The 20,741-nt window shown below is 49.7% G+C and overlaps 2 protein-coding genes across 7 annotated transcripts; both read left to right on the forward strand.

The window, feature by feature from the left end:
• The first annotated feature begins 260 nt into the window (after window positions 1–260).
• Window positions 261–14,196, forward strand: ano7 (anoctamin 7). 3 transcript variants are annotated; one of them, XM_068317068.1, is made up of 24 exons: window positions 261–341; window positions 1,618–1,736; window positions 2,361–2,418; window positions 3,788–3,918; window positions 4,025–4,132; window positions 4,234–4,370; window positions 4,869–4,926; window positions 5,964–6,074; window positions 6,145–6,310; window positions 6,388–6,478; window positions 8,557–8,653; window positions 8,853–8,996; window positions 9,077–9,214; window positions 9,316–9,414; window positions 9,496–9,598; window positions 10,065–10,176; window positions 10,265–10,319; window positions 10,420–10,517; window positions 10,791–10,975; window positions 11,048–11,253; window positions 11,362–11,495; window positions 11,932–12,022; window positions 12,118–12,237; window positions 12,380–14,196. In XM_068317068.1, exons 2-24 carry the CDS (start codon window positions 1,647–1,649, stop codon window positions 12,530–12,532), a joined length of 2,685 nt encoding a protein of 894 aa, XP_068173169.1. In that variant the 5' UTR covers window positions 261–341; window positions 1,618–1,646; the 3' UTR covers window positions 12,533–14,196. The 3 variants fall into 3 exon arrangements, with proteins under 3 accessions (XP_068173169.1, XP_068173167.1, XP_068173170.1); XM_068317066.1 differs by having other exon boundaries at window positions 265–341; window positions 1,613–1,736; XM_068317069.1 differs by lacking the exons at window positions 11,932–12,022; window positions 12,118–12,237 and having other exon boundaries at window positions 265–341; window positions 1,613–1,736.
• A 120-nt stretch (window positions 14,197–14,316) lies between these two features.
• On the forward strand, window positions 14,317–20,210 carry eif4h (eukaryotic translation initiation factor 4h). Of its 4 annotated transcripts, none has more exons than XM_068317070.1 (8): window positions 14,317–14,452; window positions 15,685–15,878; window positions 15,969–16,033; window positions 16,312–16,408; window positions 16,955–17,044; window positions 17,571–17,714; window positions 18,110–18,225; window positions 19,763–20,210. In XM_068317070.1, exons 1-8 carry the CDS (start codon window positions 14,388–14,390, stop codon window positions 19,766–19,768), a joined length of 777 nt encoding a protein of 258 aa, XP_068173171.1. In that variant the 5' UTR covers window positions 14,317–14,387; the 3' UTR covers window positions 19,769–20,210. The 4 variants fall into 4 exon arrangements, with proteins under 4 accessions (XP_068173171.1, XP_068173172.1, XP_068173173.1 ...); XM_068317071.1 differs by having other exon boundaries at window positions 16,312–16,402; XM_068317072.1 differs by lacking the exon at window positions 16,955–17,044.
• Window positions 20,211–20,741: the final 531 nt, after the last annotated feature.

Genomic DNA, 20,741 nt, shown 5'->3' on the forward strand with positions numbered 1-20,741 from the left:
GCAGATCTGATGTAGAATAAACTCAGTTTGTTGAAAGCAGCGTGTCTGTCCTGGGGGGGGGCGCCGTCCAATCAGAGCGCAGTGGGCGGTTTGGGGTTAAAGGTTGGGGGTTACAGGTTGGGTGTTACAGGTTGGGTGTCAGTTCCAACAGGGGTTAAAGCCTCAGAGGCTGGGGGCGGGGTTAGCAGGATGGGCGGGGCTTACAGAGGTGGCTCTGCTGCTGCAGACTGAACACACAGACACACACACACACACACACACACACACACACACACACACTCTTCAGCGGACATGGACCAAACGGGAGACCCACCGGTTCCCGATCCGGACCGGCTGCGAAGGTGAGTGTGAGGCGCGCGCCTGGCGGGGACGCGCGGGTTGGTTCTGACCCCCCCTAACCCCCTCAGACCCGGTCCGGGGAGGGGGGGGGGTCCGGGTTCGAGGGGTCTAACAGCTGTGATCAGCAGCTGTCAGGGGACAAGCGTGCGTCCAGCAGAAGCGCGTCACGTGGTCCAGGTGAGAACGACTGATGATGATGATGATGATGATGAAGAACCGTCGGGTCCCGGACCCATCCGGGCTCCGCGGTTCGGTTCTGCCGCCGGAGTCGACTCGGTCCGGATTCCACCTGCGCGCCTCGCGCCTCCAGGATGTTTGCGCTTCACGCGCATGCGCGTCACGCAGACGCACGCGGCTCGGAGAGGTCACGCAGATGTCAGGTGGAAGCACCTGAAGGCCAGAAGCGTGTTCTGTGCAGAACGTCACGTGACGCACCTTGAGAACGGGAACGCCCCCCGGGCAGAAAAAGGACACGCCCCCCCCAAGGAAGTTTGCTCTGATTTAAATAATTACCCAACATGCATTCTGTTTCTGTGAGGCCAGACGATCAATATTGTCTTGCCTCCAGTCGTTTAAGCTGGGGGCCGTCCCAGCTGGCGAGAGGCGGGGTACACCCCGGACAAGTCGCCAGCTCATTGCAACACCCACTCACAGATAAACCCCCCAGCTGCGTGTTTCTGGAGGCGTGACGAATGTCTCAGGTGAGACCCGGTCCGTCTCAGGTGAGATCCGGTTTGTCTCAGGTGAGATCCGGTTTGTCTCAGGTGAGATCCGGTCCGTCTCAGGTGAGATCCGGTTTGTCTCAGGTGAGATCCGGTCCGTCTCAGGTGAGATCCGGTCCGTCTCAGGTGAGATCCGGTTTGTCTCAGGTGAGATCCGGTCTGTCTCAGGTGAGATCCGGTCCGTCTCAGGTGAGATCCGGTTTGTCTCAGGTGAGACCCGGTCCGTCTCAGGTGAGACCCGGTCCGTCTCAGGTGAGATCCGGTCCGTCTCAGGTGAGACCCGGTCCGTCTCAGGTGAGATCCGGTCCGTCTCAGGTGAGACCCGTTCCTCTCAGGTGAGATCCGGTTCCTCTCAGGTGAGACCCGTCCCGTTCTTTTCTGATGAAAATTAGAAAAAGAACAAAAACAGGTGAACAGGTCCGACCGGCGCATCAGGTGAGGAACCAATCAGAACTGGGGTTCGTTCTCACCTGAGGTGTGACTGACAGGTGCTGAGGGGGGCGGGGCTAAAGGTTTGAACATATCCGGACTGAGAACGTGTGTGTTTGTAGATCAGGAGGAAGAGGAGTGAGGAAGTTCAGGAGGATGAGGAGGAGGGCGGAGCCCAGGGAGGACGTCACCAAACTGTTCACCATGGAAACCAAACCGGAGAAGAACTACGGCAGCATCTACGAGGTAACGACGTCCTCATCAAAAACCTGATCAATAACCAGCTGATTAGCTTCAGGAATCAGGGCAATCAGTTCTGGTGTTCCTCAGGGAGGAACCTCAGCTTTTTGCTGTGAAGAAAACACAGCTAATACAAATGCTAACGCTACGTTAAAATGCTACAAATCCAAGAAAACCTGAAACAGGCTGATTAGCTGAGCTTAGCACAAACACTCCAAACAGGAAGTAGCATGTAGCCTAGCTCCATTAGAAGACAGAACACACCCAAAGAATTCTGGGACAGCTAGATGGTGTGTTTGACAGGAAGTGGGTGGGGAGTCAGGACTTAGCGGCGCCGCACGCTAACACTAGTGTGGAGTGACGAGCCACCGAATCAGGAAGGCAACGCTAGTTCTGCCTCGCTAACGATAGAAACAAAAACAGGAAGAACCCTCAAAGCGAAGAAAAACATAACCTTCATCACCCATCATAGAGGAGCTAACACCGCTAACCGCTAACGCCCATATGGAAACATTAGCTAGTGTCGTCTTGATATAGACCAGTCCAACAAGAAAAATGTCTGAACATGTGACACCTGCTGAACATGCTATTTGTGGCAACATGCTAATCCCCGTGTTTAATGTTCCCCAGAATGAACCTGTTAAGCCGAAGGACGCCAACGTCTTCTCCGACGGATCGACTCGAGTCGGTGAGTCAATATTAGCTGAGCGGAGGGCAAACTTCACACCCGAGCAGCGCCAGCTAACGGCGGTTTGATGACACAGCTGCTTCTCTGGTAGGACGGGAACAGTCCAGGTTCACGCGGTGAAACAGTCCAGGTTCACGCGGTGAAACAGTCCAGGTTCACGCAGTGAAACGTTCTTTCCAAGTTTTTCAAGTTTTCAAGTTTATTCATTCTTCTATAGCCCAGATCCACAAACAGTGTCTCAAAGGTCTTTACAATCTGCACACGGACGACATCCCTCTGACCTTTGTGTCCTGAGACCAGTACGACCCCCACATCGGGTAAGGAGCAACTCCCCCCAAAACCCTTTTAACAGGGGAAAAATGGATGGGAGAAACCTCAGGAAGACTAGAGGAGGGACCCCTCCTCCAGGAGGGGACAGACGAAGCAATAGATATGACATGTAGAGATTAATAACACAGTAATAACAGTAACAATAATAAATGTATGACAAAGACACCAGCCGATGAAGTAGTTCAGGTGAAACAGTCCAGGTTCACACAGTGAAACAGTCCAGGTTCACACAGTGAAACAGTCCAGGTTCACACAGTGAAACAGTCCAGGTTCACACAGTGAAACAGTCCAGGTTCACACAGTGAAACAGTCCAGGTTCACACAGTGAAACAGTCCAGGTTCACACAGTGAAACAGTCCAGGTTCACACAGTGAAACAGTCCAGGTTCACACAGTGAAACAGTCCAGGTTCACACAGTGAAACAGTCCAGGTTCACACAGTGAAACAGTCCAGGTTCACACAGTGAAACAGTCCAGGTTCACACAGTGAAACAGTCCAGGTTCACACAGTGAAACAGTCCAGGTTCACACAGTCAAACAGTCCAGGTTCACACAGTGAAACAGTCCAGGTTCACACAGTGAAACAGTCCAGGTTCACACAGTGAAACAGTCCAGGTTCACACAGTGAAACAGTCCAGGTCCACACGGTGAAACAGTCCAGGTTCACACGGTGAAACAGTCCAGGTTCACACGGTGAAACAGTCCAGGTTCACACGGTGAAACAGTCCAGGTTCACACGGTGAAACAGTCCAGGTTCACACAGTGAAACAGTCCAGGTTCACACGGTGAAACAGTCCAGGTTCACACAGTGAAACAGTCCAGGTTCACGCGGTGAAACAGTCCAGGTTCACACAGTGAAACAGTCCAGGTTCACGAGGTGAAACAGTCCAGGTTCACGAGGTGAAACAGTCCAGGTTCACTTCCTGTGAAGTCAACTTCCTGTGACATCACCAGGACCCACCCAGAGTAGAGGATGGGTTCGCAGCATCTGTAGTGACATCATCCAATCATGATCATAAACCTGTGGTCCGATTGGACAGATTTTGTGTTGGCGTGGGAGGAGCCTCTGACTTTATCGACAGACCAGTGTGAAAACGTCAACCCCAACCACAGGAAGTGGAGGGACAAGTTCCTGAGAAAGCTGCAGTACTTTGGACTGCTTATGGAACAGGTGAGTAACACGAACACCTGAAGGCCACGCCCACCTGAGGGCGTGGCGGGGGGGTGGAGACATAAACCTTGTGGAACCCCATAAGTAACAGCTTGTCTCCCTGCAGAAGATGGTCATTCAGGAGAAGTCCAGGGTCTGCTTCGTCCTCCTCAGCGCCCCCTGGAGGGTCCTCTGTTACTACGGAGAGGAGATCAGTCTCAGAGTTCCCCTGCAGGTAACGCTCTGACTCCGCCTCCTGCTACCTTAAACCTGTGACATCACAAAGGGGACAAAGGGGCTCTGGTGTGAACTGAACCCCGGTGTCGGTTCTCACAGGTGGGAAGCACCTCCATCATCAACTGGTCTGAGCAGTTCCTGACCAGGTTGTCCCTCCCCAGCATCCTGTCCCAGGACGTCCCCAACCCCCCTGCAGACTTCTACACCTGTCAGTTCAGGACCAACAAGCTGCAGAGGTACCAACACGAAAATGTCTTCACCTGGTCGCTCTTAAGACTTGTTCCTACGGCTAGGAGACATCTGAGTACAAAACTTCATCTTTAGTTTTCACATTTTTTTCGTTCTTGATTATACATCAGATTTTTAAAATACATTCATTAATAAAGTTCAGTACTGAACTAGGAATTTACTTTTGTTTTTTAACTTACGTTGTTTTTGACTTACGTCGTTTTTTTGACTTACGTCGTTTTGACTTACGTTTTTTTGACTAACATCGTTTTTTGACTAACATCATTTTGATTTACGTTTTTTGACTTATGTCATTTTTGACTTACAACTTTTCTCTGACTTGCGTCGTTTCTGGCTTACAACATTTTTTGGTGGTTTTTCGTTGGACAATAAGTCATTTTAAAATTGTAAATTTAAATCGGTTCTGTTGAGGTTCTTCAGAACGCTGATGATGACCCGGTTGTTTCTCTTTGTAGGCTGATGTTTGACCTGAGTTCTATCTGCAGGTTTCTGGGCAACGAGGAAAAAGAAACGTTTTTCAAAACCACTCAGAGACATCAAGTGGTGAGTTCAAGACGGTCGGGATATCTGTTTACCCCAGGGTAGATTAACCCGGTTGGATTACCACCTGATCCCTGTCATCACCATGAATACATAAAAGACTTTACGAGTTCTTCATCAGGCCCGACACCCACAAAGCAAACACGCATGTGAAGTCAAACACACGCTGTCTCAGCAATAAAACCTCCACACCTGTTTGTTAGCATGTAGCGGCTAATTACAGATCACCTCTACAAATACACTATATATATATATATATATTATATAATATTATATACGTTGTAAAAGACAGGTTCTGTTTCAGTCTTCAGCCGATTGGCTCACAAACCAGTTTGTCAATACAAATGTAGAGCCGTGTGGAAGTATTTATTTAAACATAGACAAATATTAGATGTACTTATTTTTTAAAAAGTGGAATAACCAGATATCCTACTTTATCCTTTTCGTCTTGGAGCGATGAAAACACTAAAATTTTGCTAAAATTTGGATCCACCTTAAAGTAGTTTTAACAATCTGAGACATCCAAACCAGAACAAAAATAAATCCTTCAGTTTCTGACTTGACATTGACATTTAAATTTCCACTCGTTTCTCAGTAAAACTCGTATATTACAGATAAAGCCCAGAAATTTAAGTCCTGGTTTGGGGTGTGGTCTTCACAAAGTCCTCTGATTGGTCAGAGACTGCAGGTCTGGGTGATTCCAGGATGTTTCCGTCAGGAGACGGATACTGCGATCAGCTGTTCATCCTCAACACAATCTGTAAACACCCATCAATATCCGACCTGAATCCGACCAGACGGGGGGCGTGTCCGTGGTTCACGACTAGGCAAACACCTAGAAAAACAAATAGGAAAACAAATAGGAAAACTACTAGGCAAACAAACACATTTGATTTGGTAGCAGGGAAACGTTAGCATTGACCTGCCTTTGACATCTGGTGGTTAGCGTAGCTTAGTAGAATGGACGATCAGCTGACAGACAGTATCCGTTAGCGTGTCGACTGTTGGTTCGAGTCAAGTCACGGCGTCCTGCCCCCCAGGTGTACGAGATCCTGGCTCGCACTCCATACGGCGTGGTGAAACGGGGGGAGGTAGGAATCGACCGACTGCTGAGTGAGGGGGTCTTCAGCGCCGCCTACCCGCTACACGAGGTGAGCGCTGGACTCTGGACCAATCAGGACTCACGGCCGTAAAAGTCCTTAGTGTCCTTGTCTTTTTTAGGGCGACTTTGAGCTGCCAAACCCCCCGGTGCCCCCCCAGTCGTTGGGTCTGAGGCAGATCCTGCACAGGTACTGGGCCTGCTGGTCCTGCTGGAGGCGCTATCAACCTCTGGACCACATCAGGGAGTACTTCGGAGAGAAGATTGCGCTCTACTTCGCCTGGATCGGTAACGGCAAAACACCCGTCCGTCGACTACCCATCGTTGGTTTCCATGGTAACGGTGTCTGACTGTTCCCACTACAGGGTTCTACACTGCCTGGCTGCTACCGGCTTCGGTTTTTGGGATCTTCATCTTCATCGTCGGGATCTGGATCATGATCACAGACGTTCCGGCGTAAGTGTTCAGGTTGTAACTGGTTGGAACCCGTCGGGATCATATGGGGGGGCGGGGGTCGTCTTGTTAATGACCATACAGTCATCCAGCTGTAACTGTGCCTTGAATTTACCAACTACATGATGGGGAACATGTATGAAGACAACAACCCAGGAGTCGGTGAACACAGCCTGACTTTCTGGTCCCCAGTTCAGCTCCTGCATCACATGGTCTGACTATAACCATAGAGACACTGACTCTATCTGGTCTATCTATAACCATAGAGACACTGACTCTATCTGGTCTATCTATAACCATAGAGACACTGACTCTATCTGGTCTATCTATAACCATAGAGACACTGACTCTATCTGGACTATCTATAACCATAGAGACACTGACTCTATCTGGACACCACCACCTCCACTGAGTCCAGGGAGAATCCTAGGACAGAACCTGCCCTCCTAACCAGCCTATCCAGTCTCTTTCTGTCAGCCGCAGTGATGCTGCCCCAGCAGACCACCCCATGACAAATAGCTGAGGCTACTACAGTGTCATAAATAGTCTTTAGGAGTGGCCCCCGCAGTCCAAAGGACCTCAGCCTCCGGAGCAGATAGAGTCTGCTCTGACCCTTTTTATAGAGAGAGTGAGTGTTGGTACTCCAGTCCAGTTTATTGTTGAGGTGAATACCCAGGTACTTGTACGAGGACACCACCTCGATGTCCGTACCCTGGATCTTCACCGGTGTAACCGGGCAGAGTGATCGCCTGTGGAAATCCACCACCAGCTCCTTGGTTTTACCCGCGTTGATCTGAGGCGGTTCCGCTGGCACCAGTCCACAAAGTCCTGGGTCAGTTCTCTGTACTCTCTATCGTCCCCATCGGTGATGAGGCCGACGATTGCAGAGTCGTCAGAGAACTTCTGCAGGTGACATGTGGGGGAGTTGTAGGAGAAGTCTGCAGTGTAGAGGGTGAACAGGAACGGAGCCAGAACCGTTCCCTGAGGTGCCCCCGTGCTGCAGACAACCGTGTTCAGGTGATTTCAGGAGCCTGGAGCTGATGCCGTCTGGACCCGCAGCCTTCCTCGTCTTGATCCTCCGGAGCTGGTTTCTCACCTGGGACTCAGTGAGGGACAGGGTGGAGCAGGGGGACTGTGTGCTGGGGTGAACTGTAGGGGGTGGCTGTAGCATGACCTGAGCAGTGGGGGGTGGCCGTGAGCTGATTGTTGTAGAGGGGGAGGGGGAGGAGATGTGGTAGTGGTGTTGGAGAGGGGCAGGGGGGAGGGGGATTAGGGGGCTACAGCCTGGAGGGCTGGGCTGGGGGGGGCGTGGATGCCTGATCGAATCTATTGAAAAATTTGTTTAGGTTATCTGCCCACTCCTGGTCCCCAGTGACCTGGCGGTCGGGTCCTTTATGGCCTGAGATGGTCTTCAGGCCCCTCCACACCTCGCTGACGTTGTTCTGCTGCAGCTGGTCCTCCATCCTCCTCCTGTACATATTCTTCCCCTCTCTGATTTTCCTCCTCAGCCCCCTCTGGACAGCCTTCAGCTCGTCCTTGTCTCCACACCTAAAGGCCCTTTTCTTCTCCTTAAGAAGGGCCTTAATGTCCGGGGTGATCCAGGGTTTGTTGTTGGGATAACACCGTACAGACCTGGGGGTACGGTGTTATCCACACAGGAGTTAATGTAGTCAGTGATGGTGTTTGTGAGACCGTCAATGTCCTCCCCATGAGAGTCACAGAATAAATCCCCCTCTGGGGGGGGACATACGCAGCTATCACTATAGCGTGTGAGAACTCCCGCTGCAGATAATACGGCCGTATGCCGACCGCCATCAGTTCCATGTCCCAGCAGCAGTGCTGCTCCTCCACAGTGATGTGTCCAGGGGTACACCACTGATGGGTCACCAACCCCGCCAGCCCTCCTCCCTTCCTCTCCCCGCTCCCCCCCATCCTGTCCGCCCGCACCAGATGGAACCCGTCCAGGTGAACGGCCGTGTCTGGAGTCGCCGCACTTTGAAGCGCTTTGAAATGTCTGTTGATGTGATCAAGCACTATGTAAATAAAACTTGATTGATTGATTAATTGATTGATCTGTTCAGGAAGGAGGTGTGCGAGAGTGGAGACCAGTGGGTCATGTGTCCCCTCTGCAACATCTGCTCCTACTGGAACTACTCAAGCATCTGTATCTCCTACAAGGTACGTCCTGTCTGACTCACCTGTACCTGTCTGACTCACCTGTGCCTCTCCTCTCACCTGTGCCTCTCCTCTCACCTGTGCCTCTCTGACTCACCTGTGCCTCTCCTCTCACCTGTGTCTCTGTGACTCACCTGTGCCTCTCTGACTCACCTGTGCCTCTCTGACTCACCTGTGCCTCTCCTCTCACCTGTGCCTGCAGGTGGGCATCCTGTTTGACAACGGGGGGACGGTGTTCTTCAGCGTCTTCATGTCTCTGTGGGCTGTCAGCTTCCTGGAGTACTGGAAGAGGACCTGTTACGCTCTGTCCCACCGCTGGGACTGCTCCGAGTTCCAGGACATTGAGGTCCCGCCTCTGTGGGTGGGGGAGGGATCTTTAAGGTGACTCAGCATCTATCTGAACGCTGACTCACCTCCTCCCCACAGGAGCGACCCCGCCCGGAGTTTGCCACCATGGCACCGATGACCACTAGGAACCCGGTGACGGGAGCAGAGGAACCGTACTTCCCTGAAGGTCAGCGACTCAACAGGAGAGTGATGGGCTTCATGGTCATCCTCCTCATGGTGAGTCCTCAACCTCCAGCCTGTGGGCGTGTCCTGTGGACGTGTCCTGTGGGCGTGTCCCGGGGCAGGAAGTGGTCCTAAGTAGAACATCCTGTGTGCAGATCGTCGTGGTGCTGATGTTCCTCATCGCCATCATCGTCTATCGCACCATCCTCAAGATCATCATCTACAAGTCGGAAAACAGCTTCGTCAGTTTCTCCGTGAGTACGAGGACGCTGCCCTGAGGGACCCCGCCTTACTTCACTGTTTGATTATGGGATGTTTCCCGTCTGTTTGTCCAGGCTGGGAGAATCGCAAGTCTGTCAGGGTCTGTGCTGAACCTAGTGGTCATCCTCATGTTGTCCAGGGTCTACACCTCGCTGGCCCAGATCCTCACCCGCTGGGGTGAGTCGCCGTCTGTCGTCAACGTATCTGACGTTAAATAAAGCTTTGGTTTCAAAACGAGAAAAAGCTGAAATTTAATGATGTATTTAAAGTAATTTAGAAACATCTACAGTAGAACCTCAATACCGGATCTCGTTCTTTACCACGTGTTGACGGATGGATACGACATCAGTGAGACCGGATCTCGTTCTTTACCACGTGTTGGTGGATGGATACGACATCAGTGAGACCGGATCTCGTTCTTTACCACGTGTTGGTGGTTGTTTTTACAAGACTGGAATGGATTAAATGATTTTATTTATTTTAAATAGTTAAATGTTGCTCAACTTACAAGTTCAGTCAGAATGGATTAAACTAGGACCTCGAGGTTCTATTGTAGGTTCTACTGTAATAATGAAGTAAATGAAAAGATTTTGCGTTGTTTATTTAGAATGTTTTTTTAACGATGTCTTCCTGTTCCTGTCAGAGATGCATCGGACTCAGTCCAAATATGAAGACATGTTCATCCTCAAAGTTTTCATCTTTCAGTTTATCAACTTCTACTCGTCTCCAATTTATATCGCCTTCTTCAAAGGCAGGTGAGGTTTGTTTCGGCCAATCACGCGTCGAAGGTTCGATCCTGTTGACCCAGCCAATCAGACCAGCTGTTTGTTTGTTTTTGTTTAGGTTTAACGGTTTCCCTGGACACTACTACACTCTGTTTGGTGTTCGCAATGAAGACGTGAGTCACCTTGATGATGATGATGATGATGATGATGATGATGATGATGATGATGATGATGATGATGATGATGATGATGAGAGCGTCTCATGTGTTACAGTGTGGGGTGGGCGGGTGTCTCACTGAACTGGCTCAGGAGCTGCTGGTCATCATGGTCGGAAAACAGCTGATCAACAACATCCAGGAGTTCATCGCACCGTAAGAACAGACAACAACAAACAATAAACAGGGTCGTGTCTTTGGGGTCGTATTAAATCAACAACATCTAGACAAATCAGAAGCAGCAGCACCAGCGCTGAGATAAACCAAGACCAGAACCATAGGTAGTCCTCAATATACAAACACAATTGGTTCTGAGAGGCTGTTTGTAAGCTGAATTGCTTGTGAGTAATTACTAATTAACACGAGACATGTAAGCAACACGTACATTTGCACAATGCAAACATTCCCTCATGAAATTTAATTTCATAGAAAGTTGAAGGCGTGGTGGAAGAAGAAGAAGAATCCTTGTGTGAGGAAGGTGAAGGAGGAGGAGGCTCGGATTGGGATGAGTGGGGAGGAGAAAGACCAAGAAGGGGTGGCGAAGGTCCCTCCCTGGGAGGCCGACTATGAGCTGCTGGTCTGTGAAGGACTCTTCAACGAGTACCTAGAGATGGGTAAGTCCTGATCCGTTTGACGGAGAACGGTGTTTCATTTCTATTGAAGTGTTCCTGACTTGTGTTCTTCAGTAATCCAGTTTGGTTTCATCACCATCTTCGTGGCGGCGTTTCCTCTCGCTCCCTTCTTCGCTCTCGTTAACAACTGGGTTGAGATCCGGTTGGATGCCCAGAAGTTTGTGACGGAATACCGCCGGCCAGTAATTGAGAGAGCTCAAGACATTGGCATCTGGTTTCCCATCATGCAGTTCATCTCACATATAGCCGTCCTCACCAATGTAAGACTGTGTTCACGTTCTTTGTCAAGACCTCTTTTAGGATGGGCATTTTGTCAAGTCTTGAGAAGTCCGCTCTGAGAATCTGAACATGTCCAAACATTCTCGTAGGCTTTTCTCATCGCGTTCACCTCGTCCTTCCTGCCTCGGCTGTACTACCGCTACACCAGAGACGACACGCTGAAGGGCTACATCAACTTTACTCTATCAGTATCGCCAAAAAACTTCAGTGAACAGGCCTGCAGGTAACAACACCTCCATCCGTCCTGCATTCAGGCAAATCCCCTTGTAAACTGGGTTGTCCCCAGGTAGAGCAAGACCAATAATCCTGAATGTCTGAGTCGCTACCAAAACACATAAAATAAATCACTTGTGTATTTGATGTATTTTCTAAAACTTCCACATCAACTGCTTTAGCTTCTTGGCAGATACTTGCACCACCCTTCCAAGTTTTGAGGAAATTGTTTCTGTAGTTTTTGTACTTAGGGACCAGAATTTGTCAGTATTGTTCCTCATGTCCCAGCCTGGCCCTTCCTCATTACCTTTTACGACAAATAACCCAACCAATCAAAAGACTCTGGGTTCAAGGAGAACCTCCTATCTCAAACATCTACCAGTAAACAACAGCTAGCAAACACCCTAGTGTCCTTTTCTAAGCAGAACAGAACTGCTTCTGTCCAGGTATCGGGCTCTCAGGGACGAAAACGGCAACTATCTTCCTGATTACTTTCATCTCCTCGCCGTTAGACTCACGTTTGTGATCGTGTTTGAGGTCAGTATCTGGGGGTTTTTTTTTCGGAGGAGTGGGAGGGGGGATTCAGGGATTGCTGGGACTCGGTGAATGTCCTTCCTGTCTTTCTTCTCCAGCATGTGGTCTTCTTCATCAGTCGTTTTATCGACCTGATGGTCCCTGACATACCAGAGGAAGTAGAGATTAAGATGAAGAGGGAGCATTATATGGCTAAAGAGGCGCTGGCAGAGAACCAGGTAGTCGATCCAAGCCAACACCTTTGCGATTTAAAGGGTCTCATGTTTTATATTTCACTACTGGGCGTTTCTGTACAGTTCTGTTTCTTAGCACTCGAGGTAATTGTTTGGTTTGATCCCATGTTGTGTTTTGTGCTTCCAGTCTTTCGCTATGCCCATATTTCCTGAAGAGCAGTTGTTCCGGTCCAGGGACCTGAAGCAGCATGGGTTCATGCCCTCGCCGTTACTATGCAGGGACCCCCCGCCACAGATTCTGGTCGGCATCCATGAGGAATCTGAGAAAGCAGACAGCTGAGCTGTAGCTCGCATGAACGCCGAGCATGAGATCCTTCCATTACCTCAAAGTCCACCTGGACTCGGCTACGCTACTCCGTTTGGTCAACCAGCAAGACCACCATAAGACCTTTACGAGGACTACAATAACTTAAGTGCTGGGTCCTCATGGATATAAAGAAAAGGACTTTGCAGGGCATGACCCAAGACTTTTGCATCATATTTCCTAAATTTCCCAGTTTGGTATAAATAAAGTATATCTATGTATATCTGAAGAAGCTACCAGCCCTGCAAGACCTATGCTGTGCCTGATGAACCAAACCCCTTCATCTACAGGAGTTCTGCAAGCGTAGGTCCACAAGACCTCCTGACGAGGATGGCTAGAGGACATTTACTGGATATTTATGTGTTATGCAAGACTTCTAGAACAGGAAGACGAGGTGATCCCTACATTAACAACTGAAGACTTTGTGATGGTGTGATTCATGCATTAACGTGGCCAATAGAGACTATCTAATGATGTGATCCCTGCATGAACTAATAAAATGAGCTTAATTACTATCTAAACTTAAGAGTTTCTTGCGATGCTGATCGCATAATTATTACCAGATTTATGTTTGTTCATACAACTTCAGCCATATGTATTTGAACATATAACAGACATGTAAACCATTTGTTGACAAATAAACATGTCTGAATATATAAAGTAAATACCTTTCAGTATGATTCAGAAATTTGTTTTGGTTCCTTCAGCTTCATCTGTTCAAACAAACTGTCTGGAGCCTAAAAATGTGCATCCCATAATTGATTTCCTCTGTTGCTTCTTTGCACATACTTTAGACACAAATCAATTTAGGTGATTTTTACGTTAATCTCTTCATTTTTTTAATGAGTTCTACAATTATGAGTTTCTTATGTAAAAATATGGATTTGGAGTGACGACTGTTGGATGGAGATGATCGTTAAATATTTTCTGGCAGTTTTTTCCTCTCCTGTGACGTCAGTGTTGTCCACTCGGAAATGGTTCTTGGAAACATCCCATAGTTTCACCTCTGAGTAAAAGAATTATTATGAAAGGGTTGGAGGTGGAGCTGAGATCTTGTTCCAGATGGATGGCAGAAGATCCAGAGACCAGAGTAATAGAACCCCAAAGAGATGACAGCACTAAATACTGGGAACATTAGCCAATGCGAACCCTAAACTAGTCGATCCATCTGAGGTCCAGGATGGTGTCCAACTGACCATGACTCTGTTTTCTTACGAGTTAGGGTTCTCTGTCTAAACCCTGACCCGGGCCTCTCCTTGTGGAGTTGGGATGTTATTCATGTTGGATTCCCCAGGCCTCCAGAAACACGTGTCTACCCCGGGGTGGGTTAGCTCGGTAGCTCAGTCCACCTAGTCCAGGTTTGTGGATCAGATAGTGGCCGGTTCAAGACCAGCATCGACCAAAATCTATTACAAACTGGTATCAGAGAGGTGCCAGTAATCTGCTGAACAGATTTTGATAATAATAATTTGTTATTTTTTGAAAGTAAAGCTCAAAGGGCCCTTGGATGTGATGAGTTACCTTTTTTCTTGACTTTGTTGTAAAGAGTGTTTGTCACTTAACATTCAATAAATGTTGATGGATTCCCAACCACACATGGTTTGTTTTCCACTGTTTTTGTTTGATTCTGCTGCTTCCTTCAGAGTTAATTTACCAGGTTTTTCTAATGTACATGAGTTTCATTAATAAACTGGCCCAACTTTTCTTCCTATCCTGGTTTTAGGTGTTTTTCAGTGATTTTTGTCGGTTCCCGGTCAGGCGCGGGGCGGGCAGCTAAACCCGCTCCACTCGTGACGTATTGGACCTCCTCCTCCGACACACAGCAGCAGTAATGGCGGACTACGAGCAGCGCGACGATCGGGACCGGAGTTACGGTGGCTTCGGTGGTAGCAGAGGGTGAGTGTCCGCTCCGCGCGGTCGCCCCGCGGCCTGCTCTCAAAGCGACCCGGGCCGCCGCTGCGCTCCCCGCCGGCCTCGGCGTCAGACTGGCCAGGCCCGTTAGCTCGACCCGCCAGGCGCTTACCCAGCCGCAGCCGCACAGGGCGAGAGGAAGGCCGGCGCGGGCGCCAGGGAAGTACCGCGGTCCCGCAGCTAGCCGGCTAGCTGCTAGCGGGACAAACGCAGCCGCACGGTGAAGCTCGCCCTGCGGCGCTGAGGCGAAGCCGCGCTATCCGCCGGTGTCTGCGGCCGCTCGGCGGTGCGTGGACGAGCAGGCGGCTCGGAGTGGGGCAGGAGGCCGCAGCTGGTGGAGGTGGCGGCGGGGCTGCAGCTGCAGGCTGCCCGCATGGCTGCATCATGTGTCCGCGGGACGGAGTGATCCACGTAGCCTCCGACCCGCGGGGCGGTGTTTGTTGTGATGTCCGGGACCGGGAGGGTTCCGTCTTGTTCGGTGTTTGGTTGTTTTCCGTGGCCTCACGTCACGACGAAACGTTCATTAAGACACGATTTATTTATTCTGGAGGCATTGATTTAGTTGAGACGTCAGAAGTTGATCAGTGGAATCTGATCAGTGGATCGATCCGGAGGACGGTTCGATTCGTTCATCTGCGGGTCGTTGTGGTTTTTTGATGTGGAGTTTAATAATTTGATTCCATTTTAAAAAAGTGAAAAACCGATTCGATTGGTCCAGAAATCCCGTTTCAACGCGTTTCCAAATCGTTTTCCACGTTTGATTTTTGACTGGCGCGTGTTAGTGACGTAATCAGATGGTCTCACACCGCGGCGGGGCAGGAACACAACTTTTAGCTCCCTTGACGTCACTTTTTTAGCCGGTGTAGACCTGATGTGGATCAGAAACCAGATCCAGTGTTTTTATTTTCCCCTTTGTAAATTAAAGGATCGTCCAACTCGACCGATTTCCACCAAACTATGAAGTGATGTGTATCAGAATTTGTAGATTCCTACTGCCTCAAAGGTCCGTGAACGTCACCTGTCTAGTGAGGTGACATGTTTGTGAATCTCTGGATTCCTACAGCCTGAGAGGTCCTTGAACATCACCTGTTATTTGGAGATCCTTAATCCGATCACCAAATCAAATTTGATCGGGTTTGGTGAGAGAGCCCCAACAGGAACCTGATTCCTTACTCCTGTTCCCATCATGCTTTGTGTTTCTGTGCCCTCCCCTCCAGGCACCGTGGAGGCGGTTCCAGCAGCATCGGATCTTCCAGGAAGCAGAAGGAACTCCCACGGGAGCCGCCATTCACGGCTTACGTGGGCAACCTGCCGTTCAACGCCGTGCAGGGAGACATCGACGTCATCTTCAGCGAACTCAACATCCGAAGCATCCGATTGGTCAGAGACAAAGAGACAGACAAGTTCAAAGGTCAGAGGTTTGGCGAGTTGGATGCCACACGTTCAGCTAACCATCACTAGCCGTGATCCTGACTTAACTTCCTGTTTTTCTCTCTTTAAGGTTTTTGTTACGTCGAGTTTGAAGATTTGGAGTCACTAAGAGAAGCGTTGGCATACGACGGCGCTGTGAGTATCCCAGTCGGACGCCGTTATCCGTCCGTCTCTAGGAGGAGGCAAGAAGAAAATCTTTAGAGATCAAGACTCCTTTTGTTAGCGCAGCTAGTCGCATGCAACTACTTCCTGTGGGCGTCGCCTTTTTTGACGGATAAAACGTTTAGCTGATGCAGAAGAATAAATCCAGCGTTCTGTGTAAACGTGCTGATATCAAGACGTTGATGTCACTTTAATCACGACCTGCTTGTCTGCTGACGCTGCTGGCCTCATGTGACCTCTGACCCCTGCAGCTGCTGGGAACCCGGTCACTGAGGGTGGACATCGCAGACGGACGGAAGCCAGAGCGAGGAGGCGGCGGCTTCAACTACAGGAAGGATGACGGTAAAGGTACGATCGCCAGCGAGGGCGACACCCTCAACCGTACGCTGGCGTGTGTCTGTGTTAACCTGGGTTAGTTAACCCGCATTAGTTAACCTGAGTTACTTATACTGTTTGGTAAGAGTGTTTCTTCTTCTCTTGTTTCTCCACCAGTCCAAACGTGATCCAATGAGAAACAATTTGAACCCAAAATTTATGTAAATTAACATTTTTTCACAAATGTTTCTCAAATTCAATCTTGATCCAAACGTTTTGACTTGTGGGAGGAGACTCTTCATCCTCATCTTCATCTTCATGCCCACCCTTCTTGTTCGTTTCCTGTCACTGGTCCATGCAGGCCGGGAACAGGTAATCAAGTAGCTCTGATTGGTTGATTACTAACAAGTCCTGCCTCTTCTGAGCTGCACTTCCTGCTCCTTCCACAAGGAGGCACCACCAAACCCCTCTCTCCTGTTTGCTCTCGTCCGTCCTCTTCTCCCCGTCCCTTCTTCTTCTTTCCCTCTTCCTCTCCTCCTCCTGTCCTCCTTCGTGTTAAACTCCCCCTGTCCTCTGCAGGACGAGGACCCCCCCGAGGAGGAGGACGTGATTATCGCGAAGAGTTTGACCACCAGGGAGGAAGTGCGGCCAGAGATTTCGCCGGCTCAGGTTGGACAGTGGCGGCAGCTGACCAATCAGAACCCAGGAAGTCGGATGACCGTTTCAAACAATCCATATTTCTGATTCGTTCTGCGTTAGCCAGTTGCAGCTAGCATGTATGTTCTGCAGCTAACCAACAGGTGGCAGCACCCAGCAGCCATCAAACAGGAAGTAGCTGCTTTACTTCCAACCTCTCTCCAAAAACATCGGTGCTCCCATTTTTCACAGTTCAGATTCAGATATTTGAAACTTTATTCAGACAAATAGCAAAAATGTTAGCGGTAGCTATGCTGCTAATGCTAATTCAACTTGTTGTATAAACCTCAATCATCAAATTTAACCTGAGCGGTGGCTAGGTTCTCCGAGGTAGCCTAGCTCCGCCTCCTGGAGCTGCTGGACCATGCCCTATTTTTTTCCCATCATGCATTTCACCACCTCATGTTCATGGGTTGCCTTCTAGGATCCAGCTGCAGCGGGTCACCAGGGGGCGTCGGTCCCATGACTCACCTGTCTGTCTATCCGTCTGTCTCTGCAGGTTATAGAGATGACGACTACGCGGGGGGGCAGAGTCGAGGCAGCGGCCGCGGCGGCGAGAGAAGGGTCGGCGGCTTAGGAGCAGGTCGCTACAGAGACGGACCCCCCCGCGGAGGAACGACAGACTTCAGGGAACCGTCTGACGGTGACATCATCCATCTGATTTGTTTTTGTGCTAAAGAGGAAGATGAAGCGTCTCATGTTAGCAAGAGCAGCTACACATGTTAGCGGTACACGGCTAACGTTTCAGTCTGACGTCGTTCCTGTTGAACGCTTGTCGCTAAAGTAGCCGCTAACTGTTGTTGGTAATTGGGTGTCATGAAATGGACCATGTGCTTTCCTGATGTCTGTTTGCCCCGCCCCCCTCCCGTCACCTGATTGGTTGATTGATGAATGGCACCAGAGCAGCTCCCGGTTAGCGACGATCGCTCGTCCCCCTCTGGTTTCTGGCGCCTGACCCGCCGTCTTTCGGTTGCACGTTCCGTTGCGTCTTTTTTTGTGAGGTAAACAAGTTGTTTGTGTTTGTTGTTGTGCCGACAGAGGAGCGCGCCCAGCGGCCCCGCCTGCAGCTGAAGCCCCGGACCGTCTCCGAGCCCCTCAACCAGGTCGCCAACCCCAACTCTGCCATCTTCGGCGGAGCCAAGCCGCGAGAGGAGGTGATCCCCAAGGATAAACATTAAGAGACTGAAGGCCGTGAGGGCCCAGGGGGGCGGGGGGAGGGAGGGGTGGGGGAGAGGGAGGGGGGTGGAGATAGAGAACTTTAACAAGGAAAAACAGAAAACCGTAAGCGACGCCAGTGGGACGAATCAAACGCCACAGAGAGCATTCCTTCCTGAGAGCGAGCGGCGGCGCGCCCTCCTCTTCCTCCTCTTCCTCTTCTGCTTCTCGTTCTGCTTCTCGTTCTTGTTCCACTTCCTGTTTGAGTTGGTTTTGAACAGAGTATTTATTCTTCGTCGGAGTAAACAAACAAACACACTGATGACAAACCTGTAAACACGAGCGGCTCGCCAATGCATGTCCCAACGTCGGCTAGCCCCGCCCCTTTGCCCCGCCCCTCGCCTCCACCTCTGCTTACTGTGATGTCATCACTTGCTTCGCCCCCATAGCCCCGCCCCCTCCTCCTCCAGCAGACTTCAAACCTGTAAAGTCAGTTTTTAGCTATTTGTCTGCGGCCACGCCCCCCTCTTCCTGATTGGTTGAATCGGAGAAGAGCTTTTCTTTTCACTCTTTGTTTGCTTCCACTTGTTGCTATGGTGACCCAGATGTTCACTCTATTCAAAGAAATCATGTGTTCTCATCCCAGAATTCCTCTTCAGAGTTTTTTTTTTTAATCAGCCTGTCGTTGTGGGTGGGCGGGGCTTAGTCTGTCTTCAGACTGCCCTCTGCCCTGCATAGCTCCGCCCACCACAGGTACCTGCAGCAGCCTCACCTGCTGGGAAGTTTTTTTGGAGGCCGTAAGTGACAGCGTCCCGGTGTCTGTTCCCATGATGCACTGCTGGTAGAACCCACCTGATGTTTAGAGAACTGATGTTGCGTTCAATGTCTGCAGGAATCCTTTGAAAAACGGTTCTTAAAGGCTGCGTTCAGGGGAAAAAGGGCGTCCCGACAGAATTCGAACCTTTCTCTCTTCTGGAGAGAGCAGAGTTTTCCCACAAACCCTGAACGCAGCACAGTTTATTTGTTGGAATCTCCTGATTGGTTGTCTCTGACTCCAAACACAGGTCATCAGATCGATTACTCCATTGATCCACGCTGAAAACTTCACCTGAATTGGATTGATTGATTTCTGTCCAAATCAAGAAATGGGGGACAGATCAAAGTGAATTAATGTCAACAGATTGATTTAACTTTTCTTTCAGTCGATCAGCGGAATTAAAAGACGTGTTGGGGTGGAAAAAAAGAAGTCAGGTCATTGTTTTGTTGTCTAATATTTTCTCTCATTCATTGATCATCCTCATTTAGCCACGCCCCTTTTGATTGATGCTCCATCCGCTCTAGAAAACGACAGAAAGCGCAGCATTAATGGAAGAGAGGAATGAAAGAGGGGAAGGATTTACGCAGGGAGAATATTAAAAGCAAAAAAAATGTTTTCTTTTTCTGTTATGCTTAATATTTTCCCTTCCTTTGCCCCTTTTTTCTTCATCTCTTTCTGTTCTCGACCTCTTCCTTTCTTCCATCTGTCTTTGATTGCAGTCGTGATTCATTTAAATGACGAACAACACACATCCGACCAGACGCTGGCCCTAACACATCGTGTCCCCCCCCAACAGAAAAGAAGAAAATTTAAAGGTTTTGGTTTACCTCATTTCAACACGGAAACGACGTCCTGTGAAATTCTTTAAAAAAAGAAAAAGAAGAAATAAAAAAAGTAATCGTGTCACAAATGTTGATCGTAAAATGAAGTTTGTGTTTGCAGTTGAAACGTCTGAACGCTGGACAGCAAACTGGTCCAGGTGGATGTTTTCAGGTGTCCCACTGTGGATCAGGTGAACAGTATTCGCTCTGCTGGCCTTTGGCCACGCCCACAAGCGGTTTTATTTGCTTTACCTCAGAAAAAAACAACCGGCTGTTTTAACTTGTCCCGCCCATGTTCCTTTTTTCCTACACTGTCTATGGCAATAAAACTATCATGATACATCCACCCGGAGGTCATCGTCCTCTTTATTGTGACCTGTTTAGGTGAAGCCACGCCCCTTGACGTCAGCTGACGTGATTCCGAAGCAAAGTTGGTAACTAGAGAGAACCGGAGCCTGAAATGTCTTCAAGTGAAATCGACAGAATTAAACAGGTGTGACGTCAGTCAACGTGGTTTTCGTCTGATTTCTATCAAACAACTTCTGGGGGGGGGCGTGCCAAGATGGCCGAGTGAGTGATCGCTTTCTGCCGAGCTCTGCTGAGTAAAGGGTTAAAAGCGAAGCTTTTTGACGTCACTCAGCTGCTCCTAAGACTGGTGACGTAATGTCGGCCCAGGGTGAGAGAACCCCCCCCCCGGACAACGTGAAGCAGAGGCTGACAGCACACCCCACTGTTTCTGAGGCTGGCAACGTGTTCATTGACAACTGCCCCGACTACGTCAACCCCCCCGTCGCTCTGCCGGGCTCAGACGACCCCCCCACCTCTCCCCATCGCCCCCAGCAGGTCTCCCGCTCCGAAAAAGGCGACGCTCTCCCCC

Source organism: Antennarius striatus, chromosome 6, assembly GCF_040054535.1.
Source record: "Antennarius striatus isolate MH-2024 chromosome 6, ASM4005453v1, whole genome shotgun sequence".
NCBI classification, from domain to species: Eukaryota; Metazoa; Chordata; class Actinopteri; order Lophiiformes; family Antennariidae; genus Antennarius; species Antennarius striatus.